This window comes from Melanostigma gelatinosum (genome assembly GCF_949748355.1).
Source record: "Melanostigma gelatinosum genome assembly, chromosome: 21".
NCBI classification, from domain to species: Eukaryota; Metazoa; Chordata; class Actinopteri; order Perciformes; family Zoarcidae; genus Melanostigma; species Melanostigma gelatinosum.
The window spans coordinates 4,216,487-4,236,262 of NC_136654.1; the positions used below are offsets into that span (position 1 = coordinate 4,216,487).

At 44.3% G+C, this 19,776-nt stretch overlaps 4 protein-coding genes and 1 long non-coding RNA gene across 6 annotated transcripts; 4 read left to right on the forward strand and 1 right to left on the reverse strand.

The window, feature by feature from the left end:
• Nucleotides 1–11: 11 nt before the first annotated feature.
• hexd (hexosaminidase d) lies at nt 12–3,834 on the forward strand. The gene is made up of 12 exons (XM_079293095.1): nt 12–275; nt 363–464; nt 629–744; nt 989–1,076; nt 1,192–1,356; nt 1,434–1,617; nt 1,981–2,052; nt 2,175–2,373; nt 2,527–2,688; nt 2,781–2,888; nt 3,251–3,340; nt 3,451–3,834. Exons 2-12 carry the CDS (start codon nt 378–380, stop codon nt 3,620–3,622), a joined length of 1,443 nt encoding a protein of 480 aa, XP_079149221.1. The 5' UTR covers nt 12–275; nt 363–377; the 3' UTR covers nt 3,623–3,834.
• Nucleotides 3,835–3,941: 107 nt separating this feature from the next.
• On the reverse strand, nt 3,942–7,059 carry cybc1 (cytochrome b-245 chaperone 1). Its single transcript, XM_079293101.1, has 6 exons — nt 6,923–7,059; nt 5,925–6,012; nt 5,787–5,828; nt 5,479–5,649; nt 5,235–5,379; nt 3,942–4,773 (listed from the first exon to the last, which is right to left on the reverse strand). Exons 2-6 carry the CDS (start codon nt 6,010–6,012, stop codon nt 4,602–4,604), a joined length of 618 nt encoding a protein of 205 aa, XP_079149227.1. The 5' UTR covers nt 6,923–7,059; the 3' UTR covers nt 3,942–4,601.
• Nucleotides 7,060–7,476: 417 nt separating this feature from the next.
• Nucleotides 7,477–13,555, forward strand: narf (nuclear prelamin A recognition factor). Of its 2 annotated transcripts, none has more exons than XM_079292903.1 (12): nt 7,477–7,755; nt 8,166–8,405; nt 8,540–8,605; nt 8,935–9,063; nt 9,173–9,305; nt 9,620–9,754; nt 10,537–10,655; nt 11,032–11,161; nt 11,396–11,468; nt 11,634–11,771; nt 11,904–12,061; nt 12,200–13,555. In XM_079292903.1, exons 2-12 carry the CDS (start codon nt 8,349–8,351, stop codon nt 12,439–12,441), a joined length of 1,380 nt encoding a protein of 459 aa, XP_079149029.1. In that variant the 5' UTR covers nt 7,477–7,755; nt 8,166–8,348; the 3' UTR covers nt 12,442–13,555. The 2 variants fall into 2 exon arrangements, with proteins under 2 accessions (XP_079149029.1, XP_079149030.1); XM_079292904.1 differs by having other exon boundaries at nt 8,334–8,405.
• Nucleotides 13,556–15,269: 1,714 nt separating this feature from the next.
• On the forward strand, nt 15,270–16,484 carry LOC306794908. Its single transcript, XR_013772953.1, has 3 exons — nt 15,270–15,364; nt 15,472–15,771; nt 15,878–16,484. It is a non-coding gene; the product is annotated as an uncharacterized lncRNA (long non-coding RNA).
• A 298-nt stretch (nt 16,485–16,782) lies between these two features.
• On the forward strand, nt 16,783–19,455 carry LOC306794567 (uncharacterized protein). The gene is made up of 4 exons (XM_079292681.1): nt 16,783–16,919; nt 18,059–18,424; nt 18,621–18,742; nt 18,825–19,455. The coding sequence occupies exons 1-4, from the start codon at nt 16,844–16,846 to the stop codon at nt 18,966–18,968; spliced, it is 708 nt and encodes a 235-aa protein (XP_079148807.1). The 5' UTR covers nt 16,783–16,843; the 3' UTR covers nt 18,969–19,455.
• The last annotated feature ends 321 nt before the right edge of the window (nt 19,456–19,776 follow it).

Below are 19,776 nucleotides of genomic sequence, written 5' to 3' on the forward strand. Positions count from 1 at the left end.
TGTTTAACCTGCATGCTACTCTGTCCTATGCTTTACATATGTTTACAGGCGTTTTACAGCATGTAGCGTGCGTTCTTTCATCCATTGCTCTGCCTGCGGAGACTAAACTAATCGATTACCTACATCGCGTGTTTACGTTGAAAACGACAGGAAGAGGTGGACGTTTCTTGTGCAGGAACAAAAGTTGAGCTGCCTCACAACAATAACATCCTCCTCGGAGTGCCAGTCCTCTCTAATACCCCGTCTCTGGTTCTGGCTTGGTCTCTGCGGTCCCGGTGAGTCAAACAAATGATCTGATGATGTCACAAACATACAAAACACACTCACCTGTTCTTAATATGAAAGTCTGTATGTGCCTGCAGTCTGTAACAGGCAGAATGAAGAGTCCACCATGGCCTAAAGGAAAGAAACTGGTCCACCTGGATTTGAAAGGTGCCCCACCGAGGGTAGAATACCTTCACAAGGTAAGCACACAGCAGCTTCCTCTGTAATCTGATGCACCACTGTAACTACATATATATATATATATATATATATATATATATATATATATATATATATATATATATATATATATATATATATATATATATTAAATCAGGTATTCTGTCCACTCTGTGTGTTTCAGCTGATCGAGCTGTTCTCTCAGCTGGGAGTCGACGGCCTGCTGGTGGAGTACGAGGACATGTTTCCTTATGGTGGGGAGCTGAAGCTGCTGCAGGCCACAGCTCAGCCTGCTTACAGGTGCAGTTTGGGATGGAAACACACAGACACCGCCTGATTCATTCCTGATTTATGGGCTGGGTGGAATTGTATGTGCTTGTTTATCTGCCTTATCATGCTGTCAGATCCTGTAACAAAAATCATAATCCTTCCTGTGTGGGATAAACAGATCAAACTTCATGTACAAGTCTGCCGTGCTCTAAAAAAAAAAAAATGCTTTGGTTCAGTAAGTTCAATGTCTGTTTACCGCTTGCTCTGTTCTCAGCCGAGAGGAGGTTCTGTCGATGCAGGAGTTTGCCAAATCTAAGGGCTTGGAGGTCATCCCACTTGTGCAGACGTTTGGTCACATGGAGGTGAGGCGAACGGTTTGTTTGAAACTCTTTGTATTGGATACGAATGCTTAATTTTCAGACGGTGTTCAGCATCCGTGTTTGTTGTTCACCGGCGGCCGTCCCTCCTCTGTTACAGTTCGTGTTGAAGCATCGGCCCCTGTGGAGCCTGAGAGAGGTGGCACCCTGTGTGGGCACCCTGAATCCCCACCGAGAGGACGGGGTGAGGCTGGTGATGGAGATGCTGAGGCAGGTGGTGGAGCTGCATCCGGGCTTGAATGCACTGCACATCGGAGCAGACGAGGTACGGATTGGTCCCTCGTCAGCCAGTTGTGGCGGCAGGCGTCATCATTTCATAATTTTTATTTTTTATTCTTCAAGGTATACATGCTCGGCGAGGGGGAGGAGTCCAAGCTGTGGTTGGCTTCGCCCGGACGTACGGTGGAGCACCTTTTCCTGAGTCATGTGACCAAGGTGGCCCAGGCCATCAAGGAGGCGTGGCCACACATGACCATCATAATGTGGGATGATATGATGAGAGGCATGGGCCAGGACACACTAAAAGGTACTGGTTCCCTACTAAACCAGATGAGCACTGGTATCTGAAATGATTAGTTACTCTAAAAAATATAGAAATAATAAAAAAAAAATGTCAAGGATAATGGCTAAGAAATAGAATAAGTGTTGGATGATTGCTCAGCTGCATCAAATTACATCAGTCATGTGAATAAAGTAGAAGCTTTTTGATGCTAAGATCTCACGTAATGAGGCAACCTACCAAGAAGCCCCATGAAAGAGGCAATTTGATGTAATTTTTGTTTTTTTACATCTGTTTACTGGTATTTTAGTTAGAAATGCAAAGTAAACACTGCATACAAATCAATGTCTTGATTTGACTGGTTTCATTAAGGTCTTTTTATCCATGTAGCTAGTGGCCTGGTGGGATTGGTCCAGCCCATGTTGTGGGACTACACCCCTAATCTGGATGTGGACACAACTGGTAGGGAACCTACCTTATACTGTGGAAATTAGTACTCAAACATCAGACTCTTACACAGTGACAGATACTCTGCAACATGCCCAGAGCCTTGTTGGTAGTGATGTTTACTCCGTGTTGTCCAGTGTCTCTGCTGGAGAAGTACTGCAGTGCCGGTATGTCCGACCTGTGGGCAGCCAGCTCCTTTAAGGGCTCCACCAGTGTTTACACCTGTGTGCCCGGCACGCAGAGACATGTGGATAATCATGAGCAGTGGCTGAAGGTGGCTGCTGCTTTATCTGCCGCTGTAAACCTGCAGGGCATTGCCATCACAGGCTGGCAAAGGCAAGTATTCAAGGGATTCTTTTCAGTTTCTAGTCTGTAATTAAATTGTCCATTTGTGGCTCAGACTTTAGAATTTGTAAGGGTCCAAAGGACTTCATTAGCTTTTTACCACGGGGCGTTTTACGTGATCCATTATTTTCCCCTCGCTGTCAGGTACGACCACCTGTCGGTGCTGTGCGAGCTGATGCACGTGGCCCTTCCGTCGCTAGCGGCCTGTCTCCAGACGCTCAGCCACGGTCAGTTCAGTGCCGAGGCTCAGAGCAAAGTAGCCGAGAGTCTGGATATCTCCTCAGTGGAGGTAGAGGCCATGGGGAGGTGAGGTCAGACATTGTTTCATCATGAACTACACCGTCACTGTACAGTGTGCATCTTTAGGCTAACAGAATCTTGCTCCGTGTGGCCTTCAGGACGACTGCGGACGAGTCGCTGTTCCCAGGGAGGAGGCTGGCTGAGTTAACTGTGGAGCTCAATTCACTGCTGAACTCAGAGGACATACGATTTTTTGACAACAACATGTGAGTTATGGGCGGTTATCGCAAGATGTTAATTCCAATGATTGTTTGACTTTCATTCATCAGAAGATCGACACCACTCTCATGTCCGTACACCAAAAATGAAGATGCAGCCAGTTAGCTTAAAAACTGAAAACAGGGGTAACGTCACCCACTGGTTTGTAAACTGCACTTTTGAAGCCTCAAGTTCGGCATCTTGACTGCTGGCCGTAGCTTCACATTTAGCACACACACGAGTGGTATCAATCTTCTCGTCTAACTCGCAAGACAGCGAACAAGAATACGTTTCAAAATGTCCAACTATTCCTTTAACCGTTGCAAAATATGTATATATAAACTGCTGCTGAATAACTGTGCTACTGTAGGTTTGTTAGAGGTTGGTTCAGCCCCTACCACCAACAGAGGAAGATGTTAAGCCCTCTCATCGGCATGCAGATTCACAGCCAAGCATCAACGTGAGAATAATAATAATAATAATAATAAAGCTCCACTCTCTGCGTCCTGAAATTGCTCAAGAAGTCGGTTTAGCATTTAACAGAAAGCCCATCTGACCACGTCTTCTCAGGTATTTGACTACGTTACAAGAGAAGGTTTCGGCAGTGAGAGAGGAGATGGTGCGTCTTTACCCAGAGTCAACAGCCCAGGAGTGGATCGAGCAACACGTCAGTCCTGTAATGGCTCCTTTACAGAGGATAACGGAGGACATCGCAGCCTGCGTCAATGAGATGGTGCCGTAGAATATTTTGCCAGCTCAGAATCAAACTGCAACATTTTCTTTTTTGCAACCAGCACTTAATTTAACAGGAGTGACTTTTACGTGTAAATTTGCACTAATTGCACAAACAACTACAAAAAAAAAAAGACTTTGGGTTTACAAAGACATGTTTTTTTTATATAATTCCTCCAAATGTATCAACGTAAACAATAAAATCAACCAACAAAAAAAAAATTCTCATTTTCTTTCCAGCAGATCACAGCACACAGACATTCACCATCTGCCATGATTCCATACACTTTAAAGAAGTTTGTCCAAAGCACCGAAGTGTTTGCCTGAGATTCAGTCTTTGGTTCACAAAAAGTAAACAAACGTTAAAAGACGGAACAACAGCAGGCTAAAGCATTTCACATATAATTAACTCTCAATTGAGCCACGAGAATCAGTAATGCCCGATTACAGTTTGCACATGCGTTCATCCGGATTACGGACTGGGTATGAATACACATGAAACCATAGGTGATTATCAACTGGGTGGTCCGGGAAACTGTGGGAAAAGCACTTTCCATTGACTTACACATAAACACATATTAGAGTTAATCAGGAAGGCATGGTTAAACTGTAATTTGGAGTGTATTCCCAAATAGTAATTAGATCAGAAGAGCTAAGGCATGATATTCACTTCCAGAGAACTGCATCGAAAGTACAATTTTGTTCTGTTTTAGGAAACATTTGCATGACAAAACATTTAAGTTGTTGATATTTTCGTCCCAGTTCGCATGAAAATAAAGTAAGAAATATTCGACCAGTCTCCCGAGGAAGGAAGTATGCTAGGAGAAACTGAAAGAGGCTATATCCTTGATGATTCATGCACATGCTAACAGTATAACACGTAGTGAGGGTACCACTTAACCTGCTCCCTCTGTAATGCCGTAGCAAGGCCATAATGCCCCTAAATCAATCCACCCAAAGTTGCAGCTGTGTTGCAAGTCACAGAGGGATCAGAGTTTGTCTGCTTCACCATCTGAATCACTGCTGTTATCCAAAGAATCTTCTTCCTCCTCCTCCTCCTCCTCCTCTTCATACTCTGCCTCTTCCTCCTGCTGCCTGCTTTGCTGCAGCTCCTCCAGGTCCAGGAAGCGCTTCAGCAACGCAGCCATCGCCTCCACATCACTGACAGACGGAACAGAAGGAGAACAGGATATTCTGCATTATTTTGTGTCATTTGTTATGCTTTTTTTGTTCCTCCATATTATTGCTCGGCTTAAGAAATAACATAATTATCAGACAATAAGAAGACATTGATTCGAGGATTTGCAACAGAGTCAGAATGAGATCTGCGGACCAAAAAAAAAACTAAATACATTCACGACTGTTAACAATACAATCCTTTTTTCAGTGCAAGCCTTGCAAAGTAGCTGTTGCGTTGAAAATGTATTTTTTAAATATAATTTTAAGACTTTTTCCACAGACGCTGGGGACATAAACAAAAAAAGAGCAGCTTCTGCATCAGTTTACCAGGCGGGCAAACACACCATGATCTGAAAGCATTCATCACGTCGTGTTGTTTTAATTCATTGAGCCGTCACTGTGTCATCCCACAGCGTCGGGCGCTGTCGGCAGCAGATACCTACTTGCGTTCCCCCAGTGTGGCGCTCTGAGTCAGGGGGTAGGAGAAGCCGGCAGCCAGCCGCAGCATCAGCAGGTAGCCCTTCCCCAAATAGCGAACCTTCTCCTCCTGGACGCAGATGTCACACAGCTGTGTCAGATCTAACACAACTGAGAGAGAGAGGGGGAGGGGGGGGAGGCTCAAGATCTATGATTCTGCACTCTCACTCTCTGCAGAGACTACCGTACTCGCTCTGGGGTGTTACTGACCTTTCTCTTGCCCCTTCTTCCATAACGTCAGGATTAAAGTGTACAAGCTAAACGTCTTGAGCTCAATCAGGTTATTGGTCTTGTCGAACACGGCCTCCTCCCATTCGTCCATGTTCTGCATGGCTATGAACAGACAGCCTGCCACGTAGAAAAGCTTCCACGGGATGCTGTCTGTGTGATCCACGGGACACATAGAATTATTTAAAAAAAGAAAGCTGCGTAAGTTGCAACAAGCAGGTGCGGAAAGTTATGCAAATCGGACGTTGGGTAAATTGAATAACAGAATAAGGTAAATTCAGTTTGTGTACCTGAGCTGTAGTATGCAGCTGCCAACCCAACAGATGCTATGCCTGCAATTCAAATGAGAGGCTTATTATTAGAGAGAATGCGGAGGAGATGTTTCATATTTCATTGTGTACACTGTATGCACATTTGCACACACTTACCGACAAGAAGAGACCAGGAACGAATGCCCGGAGATCTCTTCAGGTGGAGCAGGGTGGAGCTGTGCTCCGCTACGATCATGTATCCCATCTGAACAGAAGCAGGAATATTAAGCCTATTTCACATGGAAATAATACCCCTACCTTAAAGGGCCAGTTCACCCAAATCACAAAAATATCCTCCACGCTTGACATTTATTCACACATTTGTCCTATTTCAATTGGCCTTTTTCACAGCACACATTTTGACTTTCTATAACAACAGAGTGACAAAAACATTCATTTTGTACTGAGCTAGGCCTCGCTTATCCACTGTTAGTAGGAAAGCACATGTGTTCCTCATAACACCACAAATAACTCTGTTCTATATGTGTACCAGTAAGCCACCATTCAGCAGAATTCATTGTATTGTCTACTGTGACATGTCAAAATGTCTTTTTTAAAAAAGGTATATTGATTCGCAATAAATGAAATAGTAAATAAATACTTACTGCCTTAACGTGGGTTCTGTTTCATCACCAGTGAGTTGTAGAGCCTCACTGTGTATACATCTACTTTTAAGATATTCATGATTTCAGTTTAAATTACTTTCATTTAATTGAACTGGGCCCAGGTAGTGTTCTGCACTATGAACAACTATAAACAACAGAGAATGGAACCCCGAGCAGGTTAATCCAGCCATTGTCTGACCAGTTCCTTTGGATAACCCAGATATGTTGCTGACAACCCCTTCTTTTTCAATGGAACTCTTTTCTACCTGAATATATAATCACAAAACTGATAGCCATCCATTTCTGCATGGCTTCATATCACAAGGGACAAGAGGGAAAAGATATATACATTTTTTTGCAATTTGGGTGAACTGACACTTTAATTCGATCTGAAAACCAAGTAAGACATGAAAGATGATAGCTTGGATGTGATGGGAGACCCCACACAACTGTCTGTCTGTCCAGAACTGTACAAAGATACCAACTATGCGACATGTTTATATCACTTACCTTAAACTCTTCTTCCTTTCTGTAAATGTGCGTCTTGCAGGTTTAGCAAACGAGCATTTGTACGAGGAAGCACGTGTACTAATTTATAAGGAAGTTCTTTTCACATAATTGCAGCATCTGTCCTGCATGGGTAATACTTCCTTCCTGGATCCGTCTGCGCTGATGGACGGGATCATGTTCTCCCCGCCTTCAAAATAAAAGCTTTAACTGCATTGTTAAAAAAGGATTTGGTTGTGCAGTCCGTTCACTACGCAATACTTTCACTTTCCTACAACCCAATTACATGTTCAAAATATGAGTTTTTTCTTCTTTTTACTAAACTGGCTTAACTGTGGACAACTTTCCTCACATACTTTGAAATCTGGCCACGGCTTCGCTTCATGCACGCGGAGACACTTCCCGATCAATTATGAGGTGTTTAACGCAAGACATACGATATTTATTTTATTTTATTTGCAATGAGAAAATGCCCTTACTTTGGCAAAAAGTCAAAGCTTCCGGAGCAGACCGCTAAGTCGTTTGCGCATGTGTGGATTCACAGGGGCGCACAATGGAGTGCATCGACATGAGTGGCGTGAATACTAGGAGACCCCGATGCCTTCGAAAAGCGCTAGTTTGAATACCGGTATTATGCAATAACCGGACAGGTTCAAGCGACCAGTGGCGGTGACACCGACCACAGACGACTTGACTTGATACTAAAACAAAGTGCTGAGTAACTGCCGAGTTCACCTGCTGTAGCGGTCTTCTTTTACCATTAGCTGCTATTCTGCCTGTCCTCTGCATTTTTCCCATGTCTTTGTCCGACAGAGCAGCGAAATAAAACTCTTCCGGTGAGTTACCCGTAAAATTCGACCTTTTAATAACAGCACGAGGCCTGCTGTCACACTGTTAAACCAACACATTGATTAAATGATTTGTCAAGACAGGTGGGGGAGGCCTGTAACGCAATAGTTAATGTTTAAAGTTGGCTCAAATCTGTTTTGACGTAAGTTACGTTAGAGGTACACATTGCGTAAGAAATTATCGATGTTTTTCTTCTTTAATTATCGCGAGCTGTATTAAAAATATTCACCACAGGGTGGACATTCGTCGTAATGCTACATTGTGAGTGTGTTTGTGTTCATAATATGCATTGAGGGTTTTCACAGGATGACGTAATAATTGACACTGTTTTTGTTTGGCGCTGTGTATGTAATTAACATTTTAATGACGGGATATGCTCGTTCCTGTTTGTTGCCAGTTCCCCCACCGTAGAGCTGCTGTCTGGGTGATAAGTGGGCTGCCTGTGATAGGATATAGCGGGACGTTCAGAGGAGGGTGGAGCTGATCAAACCATCATCACAGACGCATGTGAGGAAATGATCAACACTGCTGTCTGTCTAACAGAGACATCACCCTCAATTCACAGATCACGCCAAGGAAAATGTCCGATGTCAACATAGCAAAGCGCAAGGAGAAGTGTGAGAACTGCACCAAACAGGTGAGTTACTAGATCAGCATCACTGTGTTGTTTTTTTATATATCATTCGACTTTCTTATATAAGATGGATTTTTTTTTAAACGGTGTCGTTTTGTCAATCGCAAGTTAGATATTTCTTGGTCTTCCACACACAGTGCAACAAGAAACAGAGTGACGATGGCGCCGACTCGCACCAGGAGAGAGTGGAAGTCAACGGACAGGTAATGTCTGTTTTTACTCACGGAATTTAAAGTTATTAGAGACGGCTCCTCCCGTTTCGTACGTCAAAATCACGTGGAGTACTTCCAGGACTGCAAAGAGCTTTCTAAAGTCTGACAAATAACCCTGGGTTATTGTCACACTCCTGTTTGGGGGGGGGGGGGGATTTCAAAGTTTGTGCAGTTAATAGCATGCAAGGAAAGATGGTATCAAGTTGCATCATGGGAAGTTCAGGATCCAGATGTCTCGACCTCTTTTGCTTAAACCGCTCTTTGTTTTAAAATCTACCTTCACACTCTCTCTTAAAACACGTCCCTTTTGTTCTCCTCAGGTGCACGAGGGATCCCAGCTGCTGCTGAGTGCCTGCCTGTCCTGCGACGGCTGTCTGTCAGAGGAGGAGAGCCTGAAGATCTCTCAGCAGAGCCTGGAGCAAGTGGAGCGGGTTCTGGCGCTCAACAAGGTACAATGCGGCCTTCTGGAACCTGAGAGAGTCGAGGTTGCACTTTTTGAGCGATACCTTTTTTTTTTTACATTGGACCTCGTTTGTTTGTTGTCTCTGTCCCCGTCAGAAGTGTGACGCGTCGAAGCACAAGGTGCTGGTGGCGTCGGTGTGTTCGCAGTCTCTGCCTTTCTTTGCCGTCAAGTTCGGTCTGGACGTCACCGAGGCCGCCCACAAGCTCTGTGGCTTCCTCAAGAGTTTAGGTGAGCCAGTGGGATTCACATGTCACAATAGGAAACATATTTTCAAATCCCAACACAGCGTTGAAGGGCTCTTGTATGCAGTTATTTGAGGTATTGTTATACTCCTCATGAAGTGTATGATCTATTTGTTGACTCATCTCTTTTCTTTTTCTATATGATTTCTGTTTTATTTAGTTATTTAAAAAGCCTCCTGTGGACAGGCGTTTTACCACAAACACTGAACACAGTGCGTCTGGTCTCTGTGCATGAATGAATGTTACAGCTTTACATATCAAAGTAAACTAAACGAGTGTCTCTGGGGGTTTTCCCTGCAGGAGTGCAGTATGTGTTCGACACCACTCTGGCGGCAGGCTTCAGCATCTTGGAGAGCCAGAAGGAGTTTATTCAGAGGTTTCGCAGGAGGCACCACGACTCCCACGCCTTGCCCATGTTCACCTCCTCCTGCCCAGGTAAACCTCCCTTCCTCCAGTGCTCACCCCTTTTCTCATTCTCCACCCCCTCTGCGCTGTTTTGTTTTGTTCCCCACCTGTCAGATCGATTTTCTCGCCAGCTGAACTAACCCTCTATCCTTATATTTGCCTTAAAACAAAAGAAGAGTTCAGCCTCTTTCTCCTGCTGCTCTTGGCTGTTACTTTGCGTGCCGTGTGCTGAATGGGGGGAGGGGGAGCTTGTTATTAGAAGTAGAGATAGCGGTGGTGTGCTGGTGGGGAAAGATAGGAAGCTCTTCTTTCACCACTCCCTTCATCAGAGATAAACGGCAAGGGTTCAAGGCCTTCTGACAAATCCATAGACTAGACTTTTACAGGAGTACATTGTAGGGATGCACCTGATGAGTAATTTCATTATCGATTAAAACTACACATCACATTTTTCCCCTGAGCGTCTTAAAATGTCTCATTTTGCCAAAAGCCATGAATATATTACATGTGTAATGATATATATAACAAAGTGAGGCAGTACATTCTCACAATCGAGGAACTGGAAGCTGAGAATTTTTGGTATTTCTTATCGGTTTTGCTTAATAAATGACGAATAATCAACTTAACAAAATTGCCGGCTATTCATTGTCTGTAGATTGACTAATTGCAACTCTAGTGGAAAGCAGACTTTTCATCCAGTAACCATATTAACAAACCAGGAAGGAATCTAATATTTGGGTATTTGAATTGAATACAGAGATTGTTACACGGTCTGCTTGTACATCGTTTTTGAATTCGGGTGTGCTTTTCAGGGTGGATCCGCTATTCAGAGCGCGTGCTGGGCAGCCTGGTCACCCCTCACATCTGCACAGCCAGGTCTCCTCAGCAGATCATGGGCTGCCTGGTCAAAGACTACTTCTCTAAACAGCAGGTGAGCATTCACCGCCACAACAGCAACATGCCTTTAGTTTGTTGTGGGACAATTATCGGCAACACCGACAGTTTTGTCGATAAGAGCTGGAGGTAACGGATTTTAAAAAAAGGTGGCGAAACGGTGAGCTGTGTGAATTCCTGACTGAGACCAAGCTGCCTGACGTCAACCGAGTGTGCGGAACAGAAATACGGAGGCATCTTTGAGTTGCGTCGTAGCCGAACTCTGTCCTGTCCAGATGTTGTGTCCAGTTGACTGTCACCAGTGAAAAGCAAATGAAACCACTCTGAGCCGATTCAAAATGTTGTGGAAAAATGCTTCTTGAACAAAACAAGTCTTCCTTCTCATGTTGTTTTTCCTCCTCGTCTGCGAACAGAAGCTGAGTCCGGGGAAAGTGTACCACGTGCTGGTGGCTCCCTGCTTTGATAAGAAGCTGGAGGCTGTCAGAGAGGAGTTCTACAACGGCCTGCTGGAGGCCAGAGACGTGGACTGTGTCCTCACCTCAGGTTCAGTCCTCTTTTATCTCGCACGCCGCTGCCTCCAGCCAAACAATGACCCTTCGATTATGTTAATTACAGCTTTTATTGTCTGGAGGTTAGGTGTGTCCGAGACCCCCAGGAGTGTAAAATCAGTAGCAAGATTCTATTCCATTTCAGTCGAGGCTTATCATCAAATGCCTTCTGTCATCATACTATTTTAGATCAGGTGGTAACGGGGATTTTTATTTTTTCCTTTTTAAGGTGAGATCTACTACCTGATGGAGCAGAGGAAGGTTTCGGTGGAGGAGCTGGACTCGGTTCCACTGGACCATGTGTGAGTAGTTCTATCCTATCGGTTGTGTTTTTATTGACCCCATCAAAATATTTGGTTCTGCATATATTCTTTGATCATTTTATCCATCCACCCGACATGTTGTTTACGATAACACGGGACTCACAGTTGCATATGTTCACTGGGTGGTCTGTGTTGTCACTGCAGGCTGGGAGAGGCCGGAGACGCGGCGCTGGTGAGGCACGAGGGCCGAGGCTCCGAGGGCTTCCTGGAACACGTCTTCAAGCACGCCGCCAAGGAGCTCTTCGGTCTGGACGTCCACGAGGTCACGTACAAGACCCTCAGGTGAGAGAACATCGTGTAGCTTCCGTACCATACTTTTTTTATTTTTAGAGAACTTGTCTCGTCGGTTTATTTGGACGTCAAATATGATTTTTTTTTTTTCGTCTGAACACTCCTTCACGTTGGTTTTTGCAGGAACCGGGACTTCCAGGAAGTGACCCTGGAGCGTGATGGGGAAACTCTGCTGCAGTTTGCCGCCGTCTACGGTTTCAGGAACATCCAGACCCTGGTTCACCGCATGAGAAAGGGACGTGTGCCCTACCAGCTGGTGGAGGTGCTGTCCTGCCCAGGAGGTAACGCCACCCACAACTACCAACGTGATTTTTTTTTTAAATAATAATGCTTTAAAGTTATACAAACGTTGCTTGAAATCCTACCTTTCGCCTCGTTCCTGCTGTTTTTAAGCCCTTCTTGCGTCTCCCACGTGGCAGGGTGCTTGAGCGGCCGCGGTCAGGCAGAGAGCGACGCTGACGGCCGGGTGGATAAAGACCTGGTCCATCAGATGGAGGAGGCCTACAGCAGCCTGCCGGTCCGTCTGCCGGAGGTCAACCCCACCCTGCACACCCTCTATCAAGACTGGCTGCAGGGCCAGGACTCCCCGCAGGCCGGCGCGCTCCTGCACACCCAGTACAGAACTCAGGTCCACACGCAGCCCCCGCACATGCAGTGGTGAGGGGGAAGGGGAGTGTTTTTGCTGTAAAGACATCATGGCAGTTGAATGAGCGCTGCCTCTGGTTGATTCCGATTCCGCTTGGACCATCCCATCAGTCATGCTGGCACCGATGAAGGACGAGCCGAGGGCCAATGGGTGCATTTCTACCATTAGGCCACAGGGGGGCGGTGCCTGTATATCAAATTTGGTGGATCTCCTGTGCCAAACCTGAGCCCGAGGAGAAACGGGGGTCCGGAGTCCAGAACGCACATTTCTCAGCAGACTGGAGCAGTGATGCGGATAACGGCTTCCAAAAATATTAAGTACAGGGTCAGCTGATCTGAGAAATGAGGAAAATCCGTAGCAAGTGCAACTTCTGGTGTCAATCTACAGAGCAATAAGCCACTGAGGAGACGTATGAGACGCTTTTTCAGCACGACTGGAACTCATGAACCGAACCTGCTGATGCTGAATGTTCATCAACCGCCCGATACCAAACATGTCGTTTTACGTTGCGTTCAAGTTGTCTCCACTGTTCCTCAACAACACGTTGATAACTGTGCAACACGGTGTGGTCGTCTTTTCTCAACAGTCAATGGAAGGCAGGGCCTAGAGGTTAAAAAGGCCTTTTGATGACTCTTAACCTGACAGTGAGTGTCTCCACCAGCCCACTGTTGAATCAGAGTAATTCTTTTTTTTAATGGTACATGATGATGTCATTTGTTTTGTCACTTTGTTCCCATTCCGCAATCTAGTAAGGTTTAAGTTATATGTTTTTTTCTTTGTTTTACAAGATCACGTGTGACATGTTGCGCACTAAAATATTCTGACAATGAGGTGTGGATGATGTCATTGTTCACTGAACAGCCTCTGCCTCCCGCAGAGTTTTTCATGCTAAATTCATTCATTGTCATCTCAAAACATGAGCAAATTTAACCAAAACTACCTTCATGGCTCAATACGACGAGAGGTTAATGAGAAAGTGTTTTTCTTTTCATGTGACTGAATTGAACCTTCAACAGGACTTCGTGTGTGTGTGTGTGTGTGTGTGTGTGGTGCTGAAACAATCGATTCACTGAGCAAAAATCTAATTTTAACACTTTTTATAATGAAATTCTTTATGATTAAAAAATTGCCAAACAAGCCGGCTCCAGCTTCTCCAACAAAACTTCAACGCTCACTCGTAACATGTTTGCTTCATTCGAACACGTAAAAAAGGAATGTATTGTTTGTCGTGTTGCCGAGAGTTAGTCTTGTTATCGCAGTGAGGTCGACGGGCAGCCAACAGAAACTCCAACTAAGATAAGGTGAACCGGTTATTGTTTTTCACTTTTAGCAAGAAAATTTACTTTTCATCAGTCTTATATTAACAGGTAGCATTCACCAACCTTTATAGAGACCAGTTTGTAGACTTGACACAAACGGATGACCAGACATGTCTTATATCCATGAACTTTTTATTTAGAGTGTCTCTGGAACTCAACAGTTCCTAAAAAAAAAAAAAAACCCCATCAGAGACACAATGTGACCAACGCACTCTGACCCAACCAATAAATGATCCGACCCGTTCAATTAAACATAATTGAGCCTTTTCGGCTTCTAATCTGCTCATTCGCCCACTTAGTGGCCGCATTGAGCTGCATCAGCTCCACTTAACGTCGGTCACTCCTTCGTGGGATTACCCGGAGAGCTTGTTGTCGCTGATGGAAACCACCGACCGCACAACCAACTGTCACTTGGCAAACGACAGCAAGGGCCGTGCCTGCGAGACGTCTTTGTGTTCCGCTTCAAAGAAAAAGGGAAATTATGAACACCAAATTGTTCCTCCCATACGATTTTGCCATGATTCATGAGGCTTTCGTACGGGTTATTTATAGACTAAACATATCATGCTTGAACATGTCTTGCATCCATCACTCAACGGCTCACTTTCACTTTCCCCCTTCAGTCATGTTTTTACTCCAGTGACATGAGATTTGTGGGTTGGGAGCCAGTGTCAACCGTCAGGTTTGTTGTTTCTCACAATCGTTTGCTGACGCTCACATCAGAAAGAAGTCCTCTTTGAGGTAAGTTCCTCTCTTTTCCTGTGTACATGGCAGTAACTCACTCAGAAGCTCACCTGTGGTTTTAATGGAGGAACAGAGTTATTGATCCAAAGAGGATGATGAAATAAGGTAATTCTTTATTAGTCCCGCAGTGGGGAAGTTTACAGGATTGCAGCAGCAAACAAGAGACCTAGTAAGAACAAAACAGGGATTATAAATATGTAAAGAATATTAAATGAGTAAAAATCCACAACAGTTAAAATATAACTACAAATATTACATATACAGAATCATTTTTGTATTGCACAGTGTATTTATATTGCACTTATTCTTAGTGTTGTGTGGTCGACTGGGAGCAGATACGCAGTTTGCAGAAGGTCTGCAACAGTGGCAGAAGAGATATTTATGTTTTTAAATGAGGAAAAGTAACAATACAACTGCCGTTATATGATCTCATTGTTTTTGTAATGTATTTATGTATTTTATTGTTTCGTATTGCGTTGTGTTGTGCTGTGCTGTAGCATTGTAAAGGTGTTAGGCCACTAAGAAATTGTAATAACCTGCTCAGGGACTGCACACGAAAAAGCTCTCCAGCTATAACTGTGGCACATTTACATTGAGGTGGAAATTGCAAAATGTTCCCCGGGTCACCTGTAGTGTCTCCCATTCAAGCAGCGTCTGTTAGTGGATATATTCTTAATGCAGTACAAATTTGGACCTCATTGAAAAAGTTAGCAAACAATGAAAAATACATTTGAAAGAAAAAGAAATGTATAACTAAAAATTCTCTCTCTCTCGCTCTCAAGACACTGACACTTGCAGAATGTCCGGCCTGTGGTTGACCTTGAGTCTGCTCTATGCTGCTACTTTTCTACAAAGCAGTGCCTCAGCAGATGAAGGTATTGATATTGCTTGTACCAAAAATAAGTACGGTATAATGCGACTACATTATGAAGTAAAACAAAAAAGGAAATCATATCATAAATGCCCTTTTTTTCTCATCCAGCGGTGTCCCTGAAGTGCAAGACAACGGTGACAGTTGAAGCTGGACAAACGGTGACACTAAACTGCTCGATACATCGTTTAAGTGAGGACTTTATTGGTCTTGAATATGCGTGGCAACTCGACAACTCTGACATACCTTGTAACAGTAGCTCGATGGAATACAACTGCGATTGGAATAATCGGACATATGTCTCGTTGATCATCTCAAATGTTGTGAAAGACAACAATTACACCGTTCACATAAGAGGAATCGGTGGTCGTGATGAATCTGCAATCAAAGTACAAGTTATCAAGACTGATGGTGAGTAGCTTCCAGAGTCCTAAAGTCTTTCAGCAAAAGTATATGTGAATTAATGTTTGTGTGCATTATTATCAACAGTATTATTATTGTTATCTATTTCATACAGAAGCAACTGGATTGGAAGCAACAACCAAGCCTTCCAATCATAAAGCCTTCGCATGGTTTATTTTCATCCCCCTCGTTGCTTTGGGCATTTTGTATTTCCTGTTTGGAACCAACGGAGGCAGAAAAATAACGAAGGCCATCAGGAAGGAAAAGACTCGAGGAGACCACAGTGACATGAACGCTGCACCGGGGAGTGAAGACTCGCTGACTGCCTGACGTTTGCTTGTCTGTGTTTGTGTGTTTTCTTTTATTAAATATGTGCTGCTCACCGCAGCCGGCTGTGGAGCTTCCTGCCTCTGAAAAAAAATCATACTGACATATTTTTCATAATTCTTTGAGGTCTTTGTACAGATTGATCCATGTAAATATGTAACGATATGATTAAAGGGGCACATGTGTGGTTGTCCTCCTCGAGACCTGTAAACAGACTCTGATGTGCAAAATCGGTTGCCCTTTAATTTAGAGTAATTAACGCTCAATGATGTGCGCCATCATGGTCACTGGCTCCAGCATTTTTACAGAGCTCGACCCAAACAAGGGATTCAAAATCAGCCTGTTTTTGTCTGTGTCATTTGCAAGTGTACAACTTTATAAAAGTGCAAAAACAAAGCCATGTACATTTAAAAACAAGCAATGTAAATGTGTTATTGTATACATAGTGACTGATATGCTGGGCATACGGTGTGTGTGTGTGTGTGTGTGTAGAATCTACATTGGGGCTAGTAGGTTAACTCATCCTCATAACATGTAAAAGCTATACCAGTGATGGAACACCACTTCAAATAAAGAGCAATGAAAGGATGTCTAACAAGCGCCACGTCTTTGATCTGATGCAGCTCACACACACACACACACACACACACACACACACGACAAGGCTCAGTGTCACATTTCCTCTTGTCAGTCAGTCAGGCTGCTGCGTCTTGGGTCGAGTCAGTGGTAGCTCGCCTGCAGCCCAGCTGGAGGGATGAAGGCCCACTGGTGGAGCTGCGTGTTGGGGTTACTCTGCATGCCTTCTGGGGTAACGCTCAGCGCCTCGAAGGGTGAGTGTGTGTGTGTGTGTGAGAATGAGAGAAAGGATCGATGTGCGTTATTGGGGTTTAAAACGATGAAGTCTTGAAGGGTGACTGAGTCATCTTTTCCTGTTTGTTTGCAGCCTCATCCTGTTGTGTATCTGAAAGCAGCGGCTTGAACATTAAAGAACCAAATAAACTACAAGTAAAAGTCCTTCATTCATAATCATACTCGATTAAAAGTAATTTTCAGCGAAATGTACTGAATGCATTAAAAGTACTATTTCTGCAGAAAAAAATATCCCCTGTAACAGATACATAAGCATTTTACTCATGTAGCAGGTCATTGTGAAGTTGGTTTTAGCGAACTCCAGACTAAGCTACTTGCAGTAAGTGTAGATAAACTTTATATACACTTACTGCAAGTAGCTTAGTCTAGAGTTCGCACACAGGGGTTGGGCCCCCTCCAGTGGGTCACAAAATAAATCTGAGGGGTTGTGAGAGGATTCATGTGGCAGGAAATGTTACTTTTTTTGTGAAATAGCCGAGTATGTCTATCTAGTAGGGGTGGGGGGAAATCGATACAGCATAGTATCGCGATATTTTGCGTGGCGATATTGTATCGATACATGGACGCCAAGTATCGATCTTTTATTACATAAACTATAAAAATAAAAATAAAAATAAATAGAATCAATTGCTTTTTCAGTCCACTAGATGGTGCAGAGTTGTTTTCTGGTGAGGTCAGGAAAGGTCCCGGGTCAGCGTGATAAAAAAAAAGAAACTAGACACTGTGTTTTGGAAGCCAAAATGGTTGGGGACGACTGGTTTAATCTTTAACATTGTATGTTATCAGCTCATCATGTTGTTGTTGTTGTTGTGAAATATTAATCTGAAGAGTAACCAGTATAGCTGTCAGCCGAACACTAAATAGTACAGCCTTTTCCAATGATGTGAAGCAGAAGGGCAGCATCAAAAGGAAAGGACAAGTCATATACCTCAAGTAAAGTACAAGTACCTCAAAGTTGTACATGTACTTAGTCACTGTCCGTCTGAAACCGTCTATTAGCTTTGATACAAATTGATCATTCAAAGTGACTGCTTTTAAGTTTCCTCTGATACCATGATCTGCTTGTTTCTTAAATGGGGGCTCCATCTCTCCCTGACAGTTTCCCAAGACCCCAAGTCCATCTCTCTAACGAGAGTCAACTCCTCTGCTGAGATCACCTGCTCCACGTTGCAGTCGGACCCGATGAGCTTGTCCCTGTACAGGCGTTTTCCCGACACAATGCAGATTGCGTTCCTGGACTTGAAGAACGGACTGGTGAGCAAGACCACGCCAGGCGCAGGATTTCACGGCCGGATTCGCGCAGCTCCGAGCCAGTGGATCGGGGACGGCCACGGGTTCACCGTGCAGCTGTCTCTGCTGGGACTGGAGGACACGAACCTGTATTACTGTAGCTGGGAGTTCTTCAAAAAAGAGACGACGACCCATGAGACCCTGTCCGGCCCCGGCACCGTTATAATTGTCAGAGGTGAGAAGCACCAGTCGCTGGAGTTCAGACATGCACACACACACATACACACACACACACACACACACACACACACACACACACACACACACACACACACACACACACACACACACACACACACACACATTGCGCAGTCATATAAAAAGGCCTTTTTTGTCCTTCACTTACTTCTCCTGCCCCCCCCCCCTCACAGAGAGAGACCCCCAGGAGCAATGCAGGGGCCACATCCTGGATCGCATCCTGATTGGCTTGAGCGTGGCAGCGGTCTGCGTCGTACTGTTCCTCTGCGCTGCGCTGATCGTGAGACGCAAACGAGTGAGTACGAAGCGGACGGGCCTGCGCAGAGACGAACGCCGCGGCGCGCCAGTGACCGTGTTTTCTTTGTGTTTTTCCACAGTTCCGACGGCGCTTCAGACCAGCCAGAGCCGCAGAACGGACCAGACCCAACAGGCCTCAGCACAGCTGTCCTCAGCATGGAGTTCAACATGACCCTTACTTAATGACATCTGTAAATTCTTCGTATTACAGAGGCATTCTGTGATGCTGAGAGTCGATGATGACGATAAGAGATGACGATTCTTTGAAACTGGTCGCCCATGCAGTAGATTTACTGAGCGACGGGGTTGGTAACAACAGATGATTGAGATATAATTTGAGTCAGCGCGTGCTACATCCAGTAAAAGGTGTCTCATGTATTGCTCTGCTGCTTTCCATTTCCTTTTGTACAAAAATGTGTAGAATCTGCAGAAAAGGTGATTGAGCTACCACATCCTGGCTGGTGTGGGGCGTACAGGTGTACAGAGCGAGCGCGTGTGTTGCTCCCTTGTGCTTAATTACACGCGGGCTTGATCTGTTGACTCGTGTGCTTGTTCTATGTGGTTCCTTTCAATTTCCTTTGAACTTTCAAACCAATGTGGCCCACACGCTTTCTGTCTGAATCGATCTGTACATTGAATCTGAACTTTTTCCAAATTTGATGTTCCTTTGAAGAGTCTTAAAAATACAAATAAAAGTGTTTTTTAAACCGCCACTGCTTCCGTATTCAGGAAAAAAATGAAAATCCATCTCAAAATGTCATTTACATCATATTTCTTAGTATTACACCATGCAGACTTCTCGGGTGGTAACTTTCTTTCAACACGTAGGCTAAAATACCAGTTGTTGTCAAATAGGCTGGATTATCACCTGACGAATGAATTCACACACAAACCTAGATAATATACTATTTCGGTAATGCAAGCTGCCAGTCAATGATAGTTCCCGTAAAGGAAAAGAGCTAATTCATTTTGAAAAACTATCTGGTGTACATTGTCCACGTGGAACCGTACGTGCTGAATAGTCGTTGTTCC